The sequence below is a fragment of the Epinephelus lanceolatus genome, chromosome 1, assembly GCF_041903045.1.
Source record: "Epinephelus lanceolatus isolate andai-2023 chromosome 1, ASM4190304v1, whole genome shotgun sequence".
NCBI classification, from domain to species: domain Eukaryota; kingdom Metazoa; phylum Chordata; class Actinopteri; order Perciformes; family Serranidae; genus Epinephelus; species Epinephelus lanceolatus.
Genome location: NC_135734.1, coordinates 5,790,713 through 5,810,223, shown reverse-complemented (window position 1 = coordinate 5,810,223; position 19,511 = coordinate 5,790,713). Strand labels below are relative to the sequence as shown.

Here is a 19,511-nt window from a genome sequence, read left to right as displayed (position 1 = left end):
TCATTAATTAAAATGCTGCATTGCACTTGTTCTGATGTTCTCTGTGTGAAGATGTTTCTTTGTACAGTTGATGTATTTTTAGGTAATTTTACCTTTTGGGTTTTTTTTGTTATGAATTGCTCTTAATTGTTGGCAGGCAGCAGGCTATGATGAAAGGCGAACTGAGCAGCAGGTGGCAATTGTGAATAAACAAAAGAAACAAACATCTTTGTGACTTGATTATTTCTTTCCTGTTCAACTGACTTTAATTCAGCAAAAAATCTCATTAGCTTCTAATTCGTTATCATCCATGGTGATATATATTAACTATTTAAACCACATTATCCACTTCCCCTTAATGGCCTTTCTTAACACTGATAAGACACCTAAGTGCAGTTTGGCAAATGAGAATTCCTTGTCAAATGTAATTTGATTGCATAACGCAGTTATATTACTGGATGTTTCAATTCCCCACTTTGTAGTTCCAATCAAATTCATCTGTCAAGCTAAACAAATTGTCCTTACCGAACAGGACAACAGGAGAAACTGGCCTCATGAAGCAACATTCTCTTGAATTTCTTTTAATTTTCTGTCACCCTGGGGCGTTGGTGGCTTAGTGGTAGAGCAGGTGCCCCATGTACAAGGCTGTTGCCGCAGCGGCCCGGGTTCGACTCCAGCCTGTGGCCCCCTGCTGCATGTCGCTCTCTCTCTCTCTCACCCCCTTTCACGCTTGTCTGTCCTATCGATTAAAGGCTAAAAAGCCCCAAAAAATATCTTTAAAAAAAATAATAATAATTTTCTGTCAGTCAAGTCAACTCCAGGTGCACATGTTCACCATCCAAATCAGCTCTTACCCAGGTGTGATGAATGACGAATCCCACTTGACCATGGGTTCAATCCAAATATCCCTCCTCGACTCCTCCATCCTCTATCCTTGATCACTTGACCCGGAAATTCATCGAAATTCATTCACCCCCCGATTGGTTATCAGTTATTGATTGGGCAGTGCAGCCCTGCAGCTGATTGGACTGATCTGATACATCACAATATCACTGGAGTTTCATACAAAGTGAAGACAGATAACAGATTTTAAAAGAGTATCACTGCCATGTTTTATATTTTGTTTTCTGATTCGAGTTAAAATTCTGAACAAAGGAGCAAGAACGGCTTTCTTCACTCATTAGAAAGATTTTTCTTTTCACCATCTCTTATTTCCCTAATTGACTTGGATACTGGATACAATCAAAGTCAGAGAGTCTGTCTGTCAGCAAGAAACACTGTTTACATCACTGACCGTCATTTCCATTCAGTCACACCTGAGGCTGATCATTCCTGAGAGGCCGGTTGATGAGTTACAGAATTTTAATTTTCCCTGAAACATTTGGCCCTAATAAATTATTTCCAGTGTTCAGAGACACCATGGTCATATTCTGGGTTATTAAATAATGAATTCACAATCAGAATATCAATAAATACAGATGCAATTAATGAAAAGGCCTAAATCAAATAAACACCTGTGACTCTGAGCAGGACACTGTATATATTATAAAGGTGATATAAAGGTGCAGGTGATTGTTAGACAGAGATAACACTGCTGCTCTGCTACTGATAACTGTATCTATCTTTATCATTATATATGTATATATAACATTATGTGTGTGCAGCAACAAACTCCATTAAAACTTTCTGTAGCTGTTAATAAAGCCTCCTGACAGCTGATCTAGCTGTAATCAGCTGCCGCCGTCATTTGAAATACATGTCGCTTCACATGATGCTTCAGAGGAAAGGGCCGTCGATATCCACAATTCATTCAGTCTACAAGGGGCCTCAAGCGGACTTTCTATGGACTTCCACAGAGTCCGCTTGGGGTGCAGACTTCAGCAGACTTCACTAGTTTAATTGCCCACAATTCATTGCAATACGGATGTGATGTTTTAATTTTTCCAAATTGCTGACAGAAAACACACACACAAAACCCCATAAATTGTAATATTAAAACATTACTTGAATAATGTAGGCCAAATATAAAATTCAACAACATCATGATACAAAAATATGTAGAAGTATAGGCTATAGAGATAATCAGTATGCATTTTAATACTGCAGTCTTGCCTATAAAAGCTGTGCAATCTAATCACATAGGAGAGTGCTGCAGTGATAACCGTATACATGATAGTCTCTCAGATGTTAACATGGAAACGAGTGAAACAGACTCCTCCAAGCCTGTCTATTAGCTCCTTTTATAATGCTGCAGATTCCCACTCTTGCAGACTTTACGTGATGATGGCGAATACATCACATTATGTACGCCTGAAGTCCGCAAGGGCTCAGTCTGCAAGTCCAGAGGGTGGAGATTTGGATTCAGCCAAGGACGTCTCATTTCTCGAAAGATATATCTCCTCGTTTCTTCTCTCCTCACGTCTCATCCTCGCATCTCTCCCCCGTGTCTTACAAGGGCGGAACTAAGAAGGGAGGAAGAGACGCAATTGAGGGAAACATGGATGCGAGATTCGGTATTGGGATGAACCCTATAAGTCACGTATTGGCATTGGTAACACCCCCTAAATACTATATAAGGGCAGGTGTTGTGCCGTGTGCAAAGGCTCTGGCACATGAACCAGAGAAAAAGAATCCTCTTGGGTGCCTTGAACACACTGTAGGCAGTCACCCCATCCTTGGGTTGCAAAGTTTCGTGGCTCCACATCCTCCACGTTGGTGACCAATGTGAGGATGGGCTCAAATGTTTCACTTGTGTCCTTGACAAATAACAGGAATTGCAGCGTTATAATAGTGATTTAGATGTCAAAATATTACACATATACTGCACATCTTTTTCATTTGTTTTATTCTGAAAAATAAAAAACATACTTTTGTCCTCATCTGCTGCACGCCAGTGTGTAGTTCATTTTTACCCATGTCCATACCCGTGAATTTATATACCGGTATATATATATATCAAAAATAGAAAAATGCCCGTGCACAGCTGAAGTCAAGGTGCTGGTACTGCGGCAGAAGTACAAACGTGTAAAGAAAAAAACCACATACATTTTTTTTTTCTTTACATGTTGATATATATATATATATATATATATATATATGTGTGTGTGTGTGTGTGTGTGTGTGTACACATATCTTCACCTGTTACACAGCTTCTCCTGCACTGGGTTGGGTACCCGTGGGTATCCCATCCAGTGCAAAAGTGTGCTCTGCGGTATTGAGTTCCTGGCCAAATATCCATCCAGCCAACACAGTGCTGGTTCCCAAACCTAAGTAGGCTACTTACAACAGCATGAAAGACAATAACAACAACACTACAGTTTTAAAGGAGATCTCGCCAGCTTTATACAAGTTTACGTTGGTCACTGATCAATGCGGGCATCTAAGAGGAAGTGACAATGGTGGTTCATGGGAATCCAAAACGTTATTGTGAGGGAATGCAAAAGTCAGTCCAAAAAAAATCTCCCGACTTGACCTTTAAGGGGCTCCGTAAAATGTCTCCCACTTTGTTCCTGTGAGTTATGGCTATGAATTAAGCCAAGAAAAGTCTTGCAGAGAATTATGATGTCACATTGAAGTTGATCTTTGGCACTTTGGATATAAAATGTCATCACTTCATCATTTTATCTTATTAGATATTTGTGTGAAATGTTAACATATGAGTTCTTGAGTTGCAGCCAAAAACATGTTTTATGAGGTCACAGTGACCTTGACCTTTGACCCTCCACCACCAAATTCAATTAATTCATATCCAAGTGACTGTTCTTAGATTTTATGAATATCTGAATAAATAAATGTATGTTTAGCCATCGAAGGTAAACACCCGCATAGCTTGGAACCTGACCTTTAAAAAAAGGTGTTTTGAACATTTTAAAATCCAAAATGGCCACCATAGAGAGTTTGAAAAAAATGGAAACATTATTTTTCATATTTCCCATGTTCTAACGATTTAAAAAGTGCATAGTTTATCAACTCCCCAAGAATTGTTCATGAAAATGCATCAGGAACTGGACTAATCATCACACAATAATAACATGAAAGGTATGAAAAACATGTTGTCTCAAACCAAATTCTACATTCTTTAAAATTATTGTGATATTTGTGAACTGCAGTAACCAGGTTGAAACCCCAACCCCCACCACCGCGGCACTGATCACCCCCCGTACTCGGACCGCAAGTTGTGACCAGAGACAGCAGAGAAACTTGTGGAGGTCTCTGCCTCCACCTGGCGATGGATGGAGAGAAATAAGGAGGAGAGGGATCTTCTACATCCGCTTCTCTCTCCCTCTCTCTCTCTCTCTCTCTCTCTCTCTCTCTCTCTCTCACTCTCTCTCACCATGAATGAAAGCCTCATCCTCAGGTATGCCTCTTAACCCTTAACTGTGCTCCAGCGACCGTCAGCAGCAACAACTACTACAACCGGAGCCGGCCGCCTCACTCTCCCTGTCTCACTCTCGGGTGGATGGAACAAAACACATTTCAGCCACAGGAAAACTAGTGCTGTAATACAAGTGACAACTTAACCGATTCGGAAGAAGTGATTTAAAACAAAGCTGGGCCATGGCGACAATAGGAGATTTCGACCCACTCAACTCCACCGTACCTGCGACAAAGATTGAAATCACCGTGTCCTGCAGGTAAGCACCGCCAACATGTTTCCACAGCAGGCTACTCACCTGTCAAAAGCGTTCATCTTTTCACAGTCACATATTGACACATTTTGGATGATTAAAGTCAGTTTTGTCGTCATGAATTTTTGAAGGCATTGTGATATTCTTGTGCGTAGTTTCGTGTGTCTGGTCATCTTAGACTTTTCCTCGGGCTTTTCATCAGTATAGTGTGTCTTTAACGTACACGGAGCAACTCTTTTTTTTTCCTAAGAAGGAATTTGCATGTGCTGTGGGTGTAGAAGTGCGTGGGGGGTGCAGTAACCAACAGTACCAGGATTTATTCTGAGTGCCTTGGAGAGCTTCGGAGAGCGCAACTCTGAGATCACATGAGTGCGTGGATATTAAATGTGCCAACTGACAATGAAGAGAAGACACAGAGAGGGAGCTGTGATTGTGGTTTGAACAATGGTTATTTTTATAAAGCCTGAAGAGAAGAGAAAAGAATGGATAGTAATAATTTAACATTATTATAACTCATTTCATAAGCAGGATCTAATATTAGCATGGAAAGTGTATGTCAGCAGCACTGTTAGCACTCAAACAAAAAAGTACCAACAATAGGTTTTTAACCCTTTAACGCACTGCTCAGCTGTTTGGTAGAGCACATTTTGAGTCACTGTATCTTACTGAAAAATGTGTTGAATTAATTCAACCTGATTGAGATGTCTCTATCATTGGGCTAGGTATGTTATGCTAAAAAAAATCCACTAGATGTCGCTCTGTCTTTAAATAGTCTGCTTTTTCAGTAAGCCCCCTGTTAGTATGTATTTTTACATATTCACTGACCAATGGATACTTGGATACCCTGAGGATCATGTTCTGCCAGGACAAGTGAGACTAATTTTAGTTGGCTGAAGGCCAAGTTAAATTTGGCACAGTGCCATGTAGGTAACAGCACACGTGATACCATCTTAAGAATATAAGCTGTGTCCCCCCCCATTCTGTATGTACCAGTCACTTAGCTTCGCGTGTGGCAAATGTTGATCCGAGCTCGTAATAAACGTGCATTAAGAAAGAACTCCGTGATCGGCCTCAACCTTTTCATTCTTCAGATCATCACAGAAACACCTACTCCCCCCCCCACGCCTAGTAAAAAAGCTATTCAAGAGATGATGAGCAGGCATAGCTGTAGCTGAAGTAGCCACATGTCCCACCCGCTAGCTAAATGACTCGCCCACCATACCTTCATGTCAGTTCATGATCTGCCCCCTTTGCTACTTTGCCCAGAAGCAGAAGTCATGATGAAATTGCTAAGTTAAACGATTCACTAGCTATAGAGTATTTGGTTAACAGAGAAGTTGTTAAGGTTAGGGTAAGGGTAAGGGTAATGGGAAGGCTACATCTTATACTTATGCTAATGATAACATAGCAATTAGCTAATGTTAGCAATGAAGTAGGCTACTACAATGGACCTTTTTCACAACAGACATTTTGACTTGTCACAACAGGAAAACCACAGGTGAAACTGATAACATTAATGACGGCTCAGTTCCATTAAGAATGCCAGCAAGGTATTCCAGTAAGCCAGCATGCACAATACCAGCACCTCTCCTGAATGGCATGCTGCTATCATTAATGCCATTAAATAGCTACACCTGTGCTTTTCCTACTATGACACGTCAAAATGTCTGCCATAAAAAAGGTCTATAAAAGAGAGGTGGTTAAGGTTGAGATAAGGGTAATGGGAAGGCTACATCTTGTGACTTGTGCTAATGCTAACTAAGCAATTAGCTAGGTATGAAGTATTACATTAAAACAGAGGTGGTTAAGGTTAGAGTAAAGGTAATGAGAAGGGCTACATCTCGTGACTTATAAAGTGAGTCACGAGTCAGTCTTTTATGTATTTTGAATTGTAAAGGGGATTATATTGGTCTCATTATTCACTACAGTATAGCATTGTAGCAGGGCTCAGACAGCCTTTGAGGTGGTGAGTTTGTCTTTTACTAGTGGTGGGCATGGTTTGTAGGGGTGTGTCAGGGCTGTGGCCCAGAGGTGGAGCAGGTGGTCCACTAATCAAAAGATCTGTGGTTCAGTCCTCCACTCTGCACGTACAAGTGTCTGTGGGCAAGATACTGAACCCTTAGTTTCATCAGTGTGTGAGTGTGTGTGAATTGTTACTGAGTAGCAGGTGGCATCATGTATGGTAGTCTTGACCCCCGGTATGTGACTGTGTGTGTGACTGGGTGAATGTGACATGTAGTGTGAAAGCGCTTTGAGTGGAAGACTAGAAAAGCGATACACAAGTGCAGTCCTTTTACCATGCAGTCCATTTACAAATGGAATATGCAGCTATACATCTCAGACATGAGGGCTCTGTGTAGTGGGACTTTCAAATGTAGGCATATTTTTTTTGACATGTTACAGTTTCAGAGGTCCTTCTGACCAGATTTATGTAACTTAATAAAACAAATAAAGGTCTAATGAGAGTTAAATAATTCCTCAAAAACATGCTCTACCAAACACTTCCTTTGTCCTTTTATGGTTTAGGTAGTAAGGCTAAGCTGATGTCATCAAAGTGGCTATTTGTTACAAAATAAAAAGACTTCTGATCATTCATTGTTGTTAAATGATACATTTAATGTTATCCAATATATTTGCTGATATAATTTAGTAAGTATGATTTTTTTTTTCAAACCAAACAGTTGATTTGTCCTTTTATGGTAAATGTAGTAATGCTAAGATAATATAAACTTTACTTTCTTTTTTATCAAATACGAAAAGGATGAATATTCACTTGTTAATACCATATATTCAATGTTATTCCATTATATTCATTTCTAGAAGAAATCTGTGGAAATAATACTAGTACTGGTAATACTACTAATTCTGTGGTAACAAATTGATGAATGTTTATGTACTAACATATTTCAGGCATCACAACAGTACATGGTTTTTATTTCTGTTTTTTTTTTTTTTGTCTGTTTTACTTCTACTATGATGTGACTTCTCAACCATTTGGTAGAGGCTGATATTTAAAAAATGATGGGGTCTGCTAAAACAGAATGTTGATTTTTGTTATTATTGCAACAAGTAAATAGAAAAATGCAAGAACAATTTTTCCATTACTGTTTTCAGTGTTGACATTAAAGGGTTAAAATGGTTAGGCTTTCTTAAAACAAAACAAAAAACCCCCCAACATATGTCATTATAGAACTATCTATTTTTATAGTAAATCTATAAAACAGGAGACATATATATATATATATATATATAAATATATATATATATATATATATATGTATACACACACACATCTATCTATCTATCTATCTATACATACATATAACACTTAATAAAATTAATTGCAATGTTTCCTCCCTGAAACACTTGAATATAATTTGTACAGAGTATTGCAGGGCAGTCCAAAGCTTTCTTTGGGCTTCCAAGCAGCATGTGATGATCTCACACTGCACTGCAATTACAAACCAGCACACAGTGCCATTAAAGACATTTATGCCAGATAACCAGTTTAATGATTTAATCCTAAATACCAATTAAAACCCTCGTAATATGCAGATATGCAGAGGTACAGTTAACTACAACGAATGAAGGAAAATTAGTTTATTTACATTTAAAATATTTATAAGAAGTATGAGTCCAAGTCCAAGAGGTAGTTAATGGAATACTTCACCTGCAAAATAACCATTTGAATATCAGTTACTCACCCTGTATTACCTTGAATTTGTGAAGAAAATGGAGAGTCCAAAAGAGACAAACATTTTTTATGAATTTGAAACAACTGAGGGCCATCTCAAACAACACAAAACTATATCAAACATTTATTTACAAACTCTCACACAACTCATGCAGTATAACCCATGTATAATTTATCCAGTCTTATACTTACTAACGAAATGGTAAATGGTCTTGCACTTGTATAGCACTTTACTAGTCTTCCAAACACTCAAAGCACTTTATGCACTACAGATTTTCATTCACCCATTCACACACATTCACACACCAGTGGCTGAGGCTACCATACAAGGTGCCACCTGCTACTCAGTTTAAAGGAGAACTTCAGTCATTTTCAGAATTCATACATATTATTCCTTTTGTCTGAGACAGTCCAAAAATATCAGTCACATGAACAACTCTCTTCCGAGTCCAGAAACTAGAGAGCTAAAACTCAAATTTGTGATGTCATCAGGTATACAGTCTGGAGCTGCTCCATAGACAATTAATGGTGAAAGATGGTCTACATGACTCTAAAAGCACTCAGGGAGTATTTGGGGACATTTTCTGTTACAGGACTGAGAACACTACAATAGAATAATGCTCATTTAGGTATATAAAAGCAAACAAATATTATGTGGATCCAAAAATCATTCATAGAAGCATCTCCAGACTTTGTACTTGATGACATCACAAGTTTGAGATTTATGTCACTGGTACCTAGCTTTGAGAGAGAGTAGTTCATGCTCACAGATACTGATTGAACTTTCCATGGAATTCTTAATTTAGGTGGCGATCACCTTTAAACATTCACACACACTTGCACATTAATGGCACAGCCATCGGGAGCATTTTCACTAAAACATTATAATTTAAAACACGTCAGTACAAACAGTGTCATGCGTGGCTGAGCATGCTCCTCAGCCGGAGCTCATACGCATTTTTTCTCAGGTAGCCCCAGGTCATGCTATTTGTGGACAGAAGTATTTTATGTTGCAAAGTTTCAGCAAAAATCAAGCAGCAGCCATACGGGCTGAAAAATGAAGCCAATGTGGAAGTATCAAAAACTGCAGTTCCTCTAATGACCACTGGAGGCTGGCTCCAGAAGCCAGTCATTCCCCACTCTCCCCATGATAAAATAACTTTACAGCAGAAATAAACATGTTAATAGCCTTGTTCAAAAAGTGTTTTAAGACTCTATAGCAAATTTCAACAGTCATGACAACTATACAAGGGGTGTCATTTTTTTTTTACTTACCCGTTTATGTTATATTAAGGTCAAAGTTATGTCTATTAAAGGGTGGGCTGCTGCCGATAGTGTCCTTGGCTTCTCAGGCAGATCCACCCCTCGCTCCTCCACAGCTCCACTGTCTCGCCCAAATATGGTAATTTTCTGGCTCCAAAAAACCAAGATGGTGATGGTGAAATGCTAAACTCATTCCGCGAATGTTAAGCCATTTTGCCGGCAAGCTGTGAGTGTTTAGACACACAGAGCCGAGTTGGCGAGTTGATCCGAGGTGCCCAATTTTCCACCTTGTAGGGTAGTCATATTGGCGGAACCCTTTTGGTTTAAAAAGACTGAGGCGGCCTTCCGCAAGGGGAGGGGCTGTTGAAGACTTGTGGGAGGAGCTGTTGATGATGCCGCACATGCAACCCACTGGAGGTGGATAAACAGGAAACAGCTGATAGCAGGAATAAGCGAGCAGCTAGTAGCAAGAGGGAAACGCAAACCTGAAAGACACTGTTCAGCAATGCTGAAAAAAGACTGATCAGGCTTTCCTGCAAATTTGCACAATTCCTATCTAAAAAGGGCTATTGACAATGAGCTAAAAACAGATCTTGAATAAAAACTATGATGAAATCTATGTTTCATTTTTATTGACGAGACAAGATGAAAATATTAGTGGTGTGGTGTCTGGACTATCAGGCACTGAAAGCCAAGAACAGCTGTGCTTGTGATTATCTTCAACTGCTGAATGAGCGTCAGGCTGGCAATCTCGGGTAAACAGTCTGCGCCAGAATATTTAGCTAGCCAGCAAAAACAGTCACACCTAAGCAGCATCAGCCGTTGGTGCGAGTTGTGAGCTGTAATTCAGCAGTAAATAATCAGCTGTGTGCGTCTAACTGTGGATGGTGGAGCTGTTGAATGGATTTGTGTAGTCTGCGGCTGCAGCGCAGGACTCCACTCAGATGTCCCAGGAATGTTTATGTTTTGATGCTGTTTGATAGGCAAGTAGGAGGCTGAGTTATCTGTGAGTGTAGCTGTGCTGTAAGTAAACAGTCTGAACTCAGATCAGTTTTCTCTGACAGAGATGAAAGTTAAGTTTTAGAGGACACGAGATAAAACCTCCAGACCAGGGGCGATTCTAGGATCAGAGGTTTAGGGGTGCTGAGCACCCAGAGAGCTGCCCAGCCAGGCAAGATAAATTTCACTGTTTTGTACATTTTAACTCAATTTCATTCCCACATTTGTGAAAGAAAAGCACAACACTTTTTAGGAAAGTCTGTGACTAAACCATCAAATCTGATAAAGGTTATTTAAATGCTGAGCCACAGCAAAAGAGGAATGGATTGGAATCATAAAAGAAACATATTGTAACCCTAATTCCTGGGGGAAGACAACTCATTTTGATACAGCAGCTCCTCAACATACACATAAACAGTATGTATGTTTCTGGAGTAAACCAGCCCCCTATAGTGAGTACCAAAAATACCAAAAATGGACCTTGGACTTATTTTTTGGACTTTTATTTGAAATGCAGTGCACAACATGTAACATTAACACATTAACAGTAATTGACTTTTTCAATGTTTGTCTCTGCCTTTTTCCTTCTTGTCTGTATTATATAATACAAATACATAAATAAAAATACACTTCAAAAAAGAAAAGTGCTTGAAATCTACAAAATAATAATAATAAATGTGGGTACAAACCCTAGTTGTCTCAGATTAGTTATTTGAAGTACTGAGCATACAACTGGATAAATGAGACTCGGATTCTACTGCTCAAGTTGTTTGTAAAGTCATATAGTTCTGGGTATTCAGCAACCGCTACCACCCATTTCTCCTCCATTGTTTACCAACTGGAAACTTATCATGACCACCACAGAAGGCCCGCCTCGCAAATCATCCGACTGGCCAATGCAAAAAAAAACTTTTTTCAACTCAATGAGTTCAGCGTGCTCCAGCAACAATGCCAGGCGCCTAGAGCGCAGAAACAGAGCAATACAAAAACAGCAAACAAAAAGCTTAATTCTCTTTATCAACAAATACAAAAGCCACCTCCAGCTGCTTAAACACGTTCTGTGTGAATGGGCCTTAGTATTGCTTTAAGTTTCAATCATAGAAAGAGTGTCAGTGGTGCTGCCACTGGGACCCCCGACAGGACACCTGGCACAGAGGATTGGCAGACCTGGAATTAATGGTAAGAGTGTCCCTTCAGTCCAAGGTTCTGTCTATATGCTAATAGAGCCTGAAGTTGCTGATTGCGACAAGCTGTTCCTGGCCCTCAGTGTCCCCGGGCCCGCCAGTCCAGAGGGGTTAGAAAGGGGCTGTTTCACTTCCCTGACACTGACAGAATGAGGTTGGCTCAGTGGGTCCCAGAAGGATCCTCACTGCAGATTGACTGGACATCAGCTGTGAATACAGGAGAGAGAGAGAGAGAGAGAGAGAGAGAGAGAGAGAGAGAGAGAGAGAGAGAGAATTGGGCTGACTGTACCTTTTATATCAAATTGAACAAACCTTTGGTTGTGGAGCTAAAGCTGTGAGGAACATGTTGTTCAATCCCAGCGACCCCAACAGGCCTGTCTTAGTGTATTTATTATTTTTAATGATAGCTGCATCCCATTTAGGTGGGGCAGGTCCAGCCCTCTGCTGCTGTGCATGACAGCTCACTGGCTTGTTGGGATATATAAAGGCAAGGGTGTAGGCTCTTTTTCAATATTTGGTGGCACATATATTTAGCTGTGGGTCAGGGGGTCCTCCCTCAAGAAATTTTGAGCATCAACTTCATTCTGGTGATTTTTTTTTCACCAGTGTTTGCCTTTTCTGCATTAATTCATGGTCACAGTACTTCCTGCCTCAACCATGCATAGTAGATTCTTCTTTTATGGCAGATTGCGATCATTAGTTTTGAGGTTGCATATTGTCACCATCTACTGCCATTGCTGTGTCTATGTATAGCATAAATCCTCTATTTAAAATACTGCATTTGTCTAAATATGATAGACAACATGACACTATGAAATGTGATTCTGTTTTGGAGCCCTCGTCTGTATGGCTTAGAACTAAAATCCTTAAAGGAGCAGTGTGTAGGATTTAGTGGCATCTAGTGGTGAGGTTACACATTGCAACCAGCTGAGTACTAGAGTCAGTGTTTGGTTTGTCTGTTCTAAGTCACTGTAGAAACATGGTGTTGCAACATGGTGGGCTCCTTGGAAAAGGACCCACTCCTATAAAGATACGGAGGGTTCATTTAAAGCCAAAGAAAACACAGTAATTTTTAGCTTCAGGTGACAATACACTAATGAAAACATAATTATGAATATTATATACCAATTCTGCCAACAGATGCTCATAAATTCTACACACTGGACCTTTAAAATGCACATATCAATAGTTTTATGTTACAAGAGATCAAATGACCATGTGTAATATGAACCTGTGAACCCCTCAGCTCAGTGGAAAGTTTTTTTTTTTTTAAAGATTATTTTTGTTGGCTTTTTTGCCTTTAATGACAGGACAGAAGGTGAAATGGGGAAACAGAGAGAGAGTGGGGACTGACATGCAGCAAAGGGCAGCAAGCTGGATTCGAACCTGCGGCCGCTGCAGCAAGGCAATGCCTCTGTACATAGGGCGCCGGCACTATCCACTACGCTACCCTCAGTGGAAAGTTTTACTGTCTTTCAGGTCATTGTTTTAGTTGAACTGTTTTTGTTCAATCTCACTGCTTTTGTTAGCCTGGTGTCGAGCTGCAGCTGGCAAACTCTGATAAACCTACTTTACACTACCTGCTCAGCACTAAACAGCAGACAGACAAAGTTAGCCACTAGCTTATGAACACAGTGGAGCATTTAGCAGCTAAAGAAACAAATATTTTTGGAAGGAGTTGAAGGGGATCATAGACTGTAAAAAAAAATGGACATAGCTACTACGACGTCACCTTTTTTTTTTTTTTTTTTTTTTTTTTTGTGGAGCCAGAAATGATCATATTTGGTCAAAAGGGTGGAGCTGTGGAGGAGCAACCCTCTATCCATCCATCCATCCATCCATTTTGAACCGCTTCTTTATTCATTCATTTATTCATTCCCAGGCCAGAAAAGATATATAGTCCCTCTTGAGGGTTCTAGGTCTGCCCTGGGGCCTCCCACCAGTTGACATGCCTGGAAAACCTCTAACAGGAGGCGTCCTGATCATATGCCTGAACCACCTCAAATGGCACCTTTCGATGTGAAGGAGCAGTGGCTCCACTGTGAGCGCTCTCCGGATGTCCGTGTTCTTCACCCTATCTCTAAGGCTGAGCCCAGCCACCCTTCAGAGGAAACTCATTTCAGCCGCTTGTATCTGCGATCTCATTCCTTCGGTCACTACCCAAAGCTCATGACCATAGGTGAGGGCTGGGATGTAGATGGACCAGTAAATCAAAAGCTTTGCCTTCTGACTCAGCTCTGTCTTCACCACAACAGTCTGGTGCAGCACCTGCATCACTGCACCACCCTACCCTCACTTGTGAACAAGACCCTGACCAAGAGATACTTAAACTCCTTCGCTCAGGGCAATAACTATCTCCCAGATGGGGGCAATCCACTGTTATAAAATTGAAACCTTAATAAAATATAAACAGGTGAGTTATATAAAGATTCACCCCCTGTACAGATAAGAATAACTCTCGAGACCAAAACAGTTTTTTTGTACCAGGCTGTAAACATGTTTATTTCTGCTGCAAAGTTGGGCATTTTAACATGAGGATCAGTGAAGATTGACTCTGTTTGGAGCCAGCCTCAAGTGGCCATTCGATGAACTGCAGTTTTTAGCACCTCCACATTGGTTTCATATTTCAGTCCCATTGGTTGCTGCATGGTCGAGATCAAAACAGAGCTAAAAAGAAAGACACTACTGAATGCTAAAGTCACTCTTTGTGTACATACAAAGTTGTTTGCTAACATGTTAGCTGTATCAGCTTTGTATTGTGATAAATTATTCTGCTGTGGAGCCCTGCACTGTCTAAACCAAGACTGACACCAATGTCACTTTAAGCTCTTTCTGACACATGCAATAGCACACATTCAGTGTATGTAGAAGAACACAGAACATTAATAAACATTAAATCTTGACTGATCCTGTCAGTGTGTCTTGAGATTTAAATAATTAATGAGATTACGCTGCTGTGCCATATGCGTGAATGCACACAGCATCTCCCCTGATGGTGAAACATACTTATCGTCTCTGCTATGATGGGATCACTGCTGCAGATATGACTGTAATCTGTACATTACTAATATGCAATATGCAATATGATATATTTTCACTAGCCGGCTCCTCAGTCTATTATATGCTCTGCGCATATTTGGACACAATGAAAGAGAGAAGTTGAGCCCAAGTCTGACCTGAGCCCTGTCATTAAAAAAAAAAAAAAAGCCAGGACCCAAATTTCCCAGCAGAACATTGCATCGCAATGATCAGTATTATTGATTTCATGTGTAAGTGTTTTTAATGTTGTGGCTGATTGGTGTACATTAAATGCAGCTCTTACACTGTAAATGCTATCAGTAACACACACTGTCAAAATGTTTACTCTGAAAAAGGTCTATTCACCACTGGGTGCTGCAGTGACAGTCCTTCATTGGCTACTTATGTCTCTTCCATCATGTCCACGTCTTGCATGCATTATTTCCTGTTGATCCCTTGTATGTAAAACACAATTTAAATCCCACATAGGGAAGACGGTCATACTGATGTTATGAAAGTCTTAAGGATTGTAACTTTCAAACAGGCCCATTCATGTAAAACTGTTATTGCACAAACATCATTCCTCCCAGCTTCCATTCTTTCATGAGGTCTGACTTCTCCTTCTGTCTCAATCCTGACAACACGAGGTGACTGGTCTATTGTCTCAGGGGACAAATGAGATTCCTGATCAAGTGTAAGCTTCTACTCAACAGTCCCATCTAGCAACATTTGGAATGACTTTCCATCCTGATGGCTGAAAGTGATTTTGCTGTGAATTAGTCATATAGAGTTCTCTAGTGACAGTGATTGGAGATGACATACATCACCAGCTGAGCCTGCTACATGAAACAAACATCTCCGATGACAGGAACAATGTTGAAGGTGGATTGTGACTCTGATGTTGAGCTGCTGCGCTGTGGTGATCTTGTTATTCCTTCTCTTCCAAACAACTGCTGCCTCCATCATCACCATCCTCCTAACTCAGCTTCTTTCATCATCCTCTGTCTGGGACGACGTGCCTGATGTGTTCTGACAGACACTTGACATTTGGATGATTTAAAAAGTGTTTCATGTAGCCACACTGTCTCATTATTGCATGAACGTTGGTGTATTGTCAGGGGAGGTCATCTGGAGGTGAATATGTTACTTTATTTCTAAAAGGCTCTCCTGCTCTGTGACTCTGCTGCTCATACTCACTTTTTAGATCTCTAAGTAAGTCAGCTTGTTTTGTAATATGAGGAGGATTTTGCTTGAAGGAAAAAAGAACACACAGAATGTTCTGTACAGAATGAGTTAATGCCAGTACAGGCAGGCAGCTGCAGCTGACCACTGAGATCTGTGTCCAGTGTTTTGTGTATGTATGTATGTACATGTATATATATATATACATGTACACACATACATACATACATACATACACATATATATATATATATATATATATACATATATATATATATATATGTACACACACACTTGTCCTTTGTCTCCTCTGTCGACACACATACTGGGGCATTTCTTTCGACAGCCTTTTGTTTTTCTTTATAGTTGGGTCTTTCTGGAGGCAGAGGCATCTCCACTTGATCAATACTAATGCACATCAAGCACTGTTCCAGCACTCTTATTTTGTGCCATCCAATCAATCTAAACCCCCAACCCTGTCCCCTAAAAATTCAGTTTATTTACTACTAATTGTTTTTCCTAATTACATTGTGATTGGAAACTTAATTGCTACCTGGACTTTGTACGCAAACAAGGGCTCTGTTTTAGGGAAGGAGGCTCTACACTTATGCACAAGTTGTATGGAGGAGGTTGTGGTGGCATCAGAGGACGCTGGAGCACTAAAGGTTAGGAAAAGGTTGTGGTTTCGGTTACATGTTAACAAAGAAGTAAACATGTCCTGTCTTATGCTTCAGGTCACCTCTATTAAACCAGACCACAATTCTCAGCCCGGTCACCAGTACAAAAACAAATATATATATATATTTGTTTTTGATTTTTACGCCAACCTCCCAGTGATTAATTTTTTTCTTAAATAGCATACATGGTAGATATCAGAGGTAAGATCTGATGCAGGTGACATCTTAAAGAGTTGACAAAAAGTTACATATTTATTCATTTCACAGCAGCTGTAGTAATGAGCCATTTTATTTTTCAAAGCTGCTAAGAGTTATTTTAATGCTAATCATTTTTAAACTATAATTCTTATTTAGTCTGGATTTAGGAGGGCTATGGAGTTCACCTGTTATGGTTGAGGCACATCTGATAGCAATATTATTTACTGAATTTATAAAAGAAAAAAATAGAAAGCTTATCAGAACCTGAGCAGCATTCCCACCTTTTTAGAAAGCAGGAGGTGAGACAGGAGTCCATGTGACATAAGCCCCGTTTCCACCAAACAGTAAAGTTCAGTTCAGTGCAGTATGCATTTTTTTCCGTTTCCACTGTGAAAAGGTATGGATGATTTTTAGGCTTTTAACACATTTTTAAACTGTTTAAAGTTGTGAATTCTTGTCTGGGACCAGTATGTTTTCTGGCACAGGTTAGAAAAATGAAAGCAGATTTAAATGTTATTTATTTTGTACATATAAATCCTTAAAAACAATGTTTCTCCCCAGAAACAGAATTAATGTGTTGATAAGTTATAATTTTAAGGTTTTCCTTTTTGGTAGGTCATGATTTATCTGATTTATCCCAATTCTCAAGAAAAGCTGCTATCTTTTCCAAACCATCTAAGTGTTTAAAAAAACAAAAAACAAAAACAACCTAACCACGCATTAACCACAGTGTTGTTGAAACATAAAGAAGTGTAAAATTTCAGTGTATCCACTACATAATACCATACAACATAACCTTGGTTTACAGTGTCAACACTTTTTTCTGGCTATTTGTTTGACATTTTACTGTTCATTTTTATGTTCAGTATGTACATTTTAAGTAAGTAGTGATGTTAACTAAAAACTATTAGTATGAAAAGTAAATGTAAAAGACATAATAGAGGACTTAAAGCCACTACAAGGAACTTTTAACTGGAAATGCAAAAGTCTCTCGTTTCTGCTGATGTCTGAGCGAGACCATCGGTGTGAAGATAAGCTATTTCTATATAGTGTATATCCATACCTTTAGGAAACTGTGTCCGGGTCCGTCGCTTCCAGGACGAAATGATTTATGGCACTCAGACGGCACACGACATCTTACCTAGCTGCTTACATTTGACTAGTAGTGAAATGAAATAGTGACTATTATAAATAGGTGCAATACGCGCTAGAGCTCATGGGAAATGTAGCCTTCATTCTGGCAAAACACTACCGCTTTTGTCCACAGGGTCGCCAAAATCAACTCAAAATGAAAGTTCCTTGTAGGGGCTTTAAGGTATTTCCTGTCATGTGTTTGAGTGGAGGGTAATCAGACTACCATAGTGGTGTCGGTGGTATAGAAAGTTCCAGGAACATGCGGATGTGTGGGTTTACAGTTGTAAAGCCTTTATTAGATTGCTACAGGTAGTATTAAAGCCAGCTTTTATGCCTATCAGCCTCCATCAGAGCTCTGTGATGAAACAGAGGATGTGACGATGTCTTTTCTCTACACTTAACAGGCTTGTCGCTGCGTCCAAAACTGTCAGAGCGTGTAAAATAGATCAGTAATGACAGAAAATGACTCTGCTGTGTAAATACAAAAATCTGATTTGATCGCTTGACATTGGCAATACGGAGGCTCCACCTTAAAGAGCAGGTTTGAAAAATGACTCAGGTTTGGCTGCAGGGTAAGCATGCTGTATCTGTGCATGTAAACGGCCCTGTCAGATGATGTGTCAGTGTGTATGTGGGTTCGACAGGCAGTCAGATAGTGTGGAAGGAAGCAGTGTTTTTCTTCTGTCTTATATAAGTGGCAGCCAGCCTGCCTGCCACCCAAACGCTGCTCCTCTAGATCCTATTAGACAAGCTGAGCGTAGCAGCCACCCTGCAGTCTGTAATGATTACCGCTGGCACAGGATTGTTTAAATGGGACAGTTGGAAATAAATGACCTCCCCTTTCATGCAAGCAAAGCACCTATTAACCCCATTAGCCTCCAACATGCATCCTTGAGTCGTGGGTTGCCATAAGTATGAATTACTGAACTTAAATGGATGTTTTAGACAAGAGAAAGAATCATTACTTAAGTGTCAGCAAAACGGTGGTTGTGATGAACACATATAGTATCTGCTTCTCTCTGCTCAGCAGCCTAAAGGCAGAGATTCGGTACTTGCTAAAATTCTGGTTAATGTGTGACTCATTTTAAGGTTGGGGTCTTTTCCTAAGTACTTTTCTCTGAAATAAGGAAACTGATATTTGGGTTATTTCTTTCAACTTTCACATTCCATCTATCCATCCATCCATCCATCCATCCATCCTCCCCAGCAACATTTTCCAGCTCCTGATTTGTGATCACAAGGCATTCCCAGGCCAACTGAGATATATAATCCCTTCTGAGTGTTCTGGGTCTGCCCAGGGGGCTCCTAAGGGGGCTTCCAGAAGGCATCCTGATAACATACCCCTTTGATTGAAAAGGAGCAGTGGCTTTACTCCAAGCTCCTTCCGGATGTCTGAGCTCCTCACCCTATCTCTAAAACAGAGCCCAGCCACCCTATGGAGGAACATCATTTTAACTGCTTGAATCTGCGATCTCATTCTTTCGATCACTACCCAAAGCTCATTACCATAGGTGATGGTTGGAAGGTAGTTGTACTGGTAAATTGAGAGTTTTGC

At 40.0% G+C, this 19,511-nt stretch overlaps 1 protein-coding gene across 1 annotated transcript in view; it reads left to right on the top strand.

The window, feature by feature from the left end:
* Positions 1 to 4,303: 4,303 nt before the first annotated feature.
* LOC117256981 (copine-9-like) overlaps positions 4,304 to 19,511 on the top strand; it is a 351,865-nt gene continuing 336,657 nt past the window's right edge. The window contains exon 1 of the mRNA XM_033626735.2: positions 4,304 to 4,613. Within this exon, the coding sequence (XP_033482626.1) occupies positions 4,537 to 4,613 (77 nt within the window). The 5' untranslated portion in view covers positions 4,304 to 4,536. The remainder of the gene's footprint in view (positions 4,614 to 19,511) is intronic.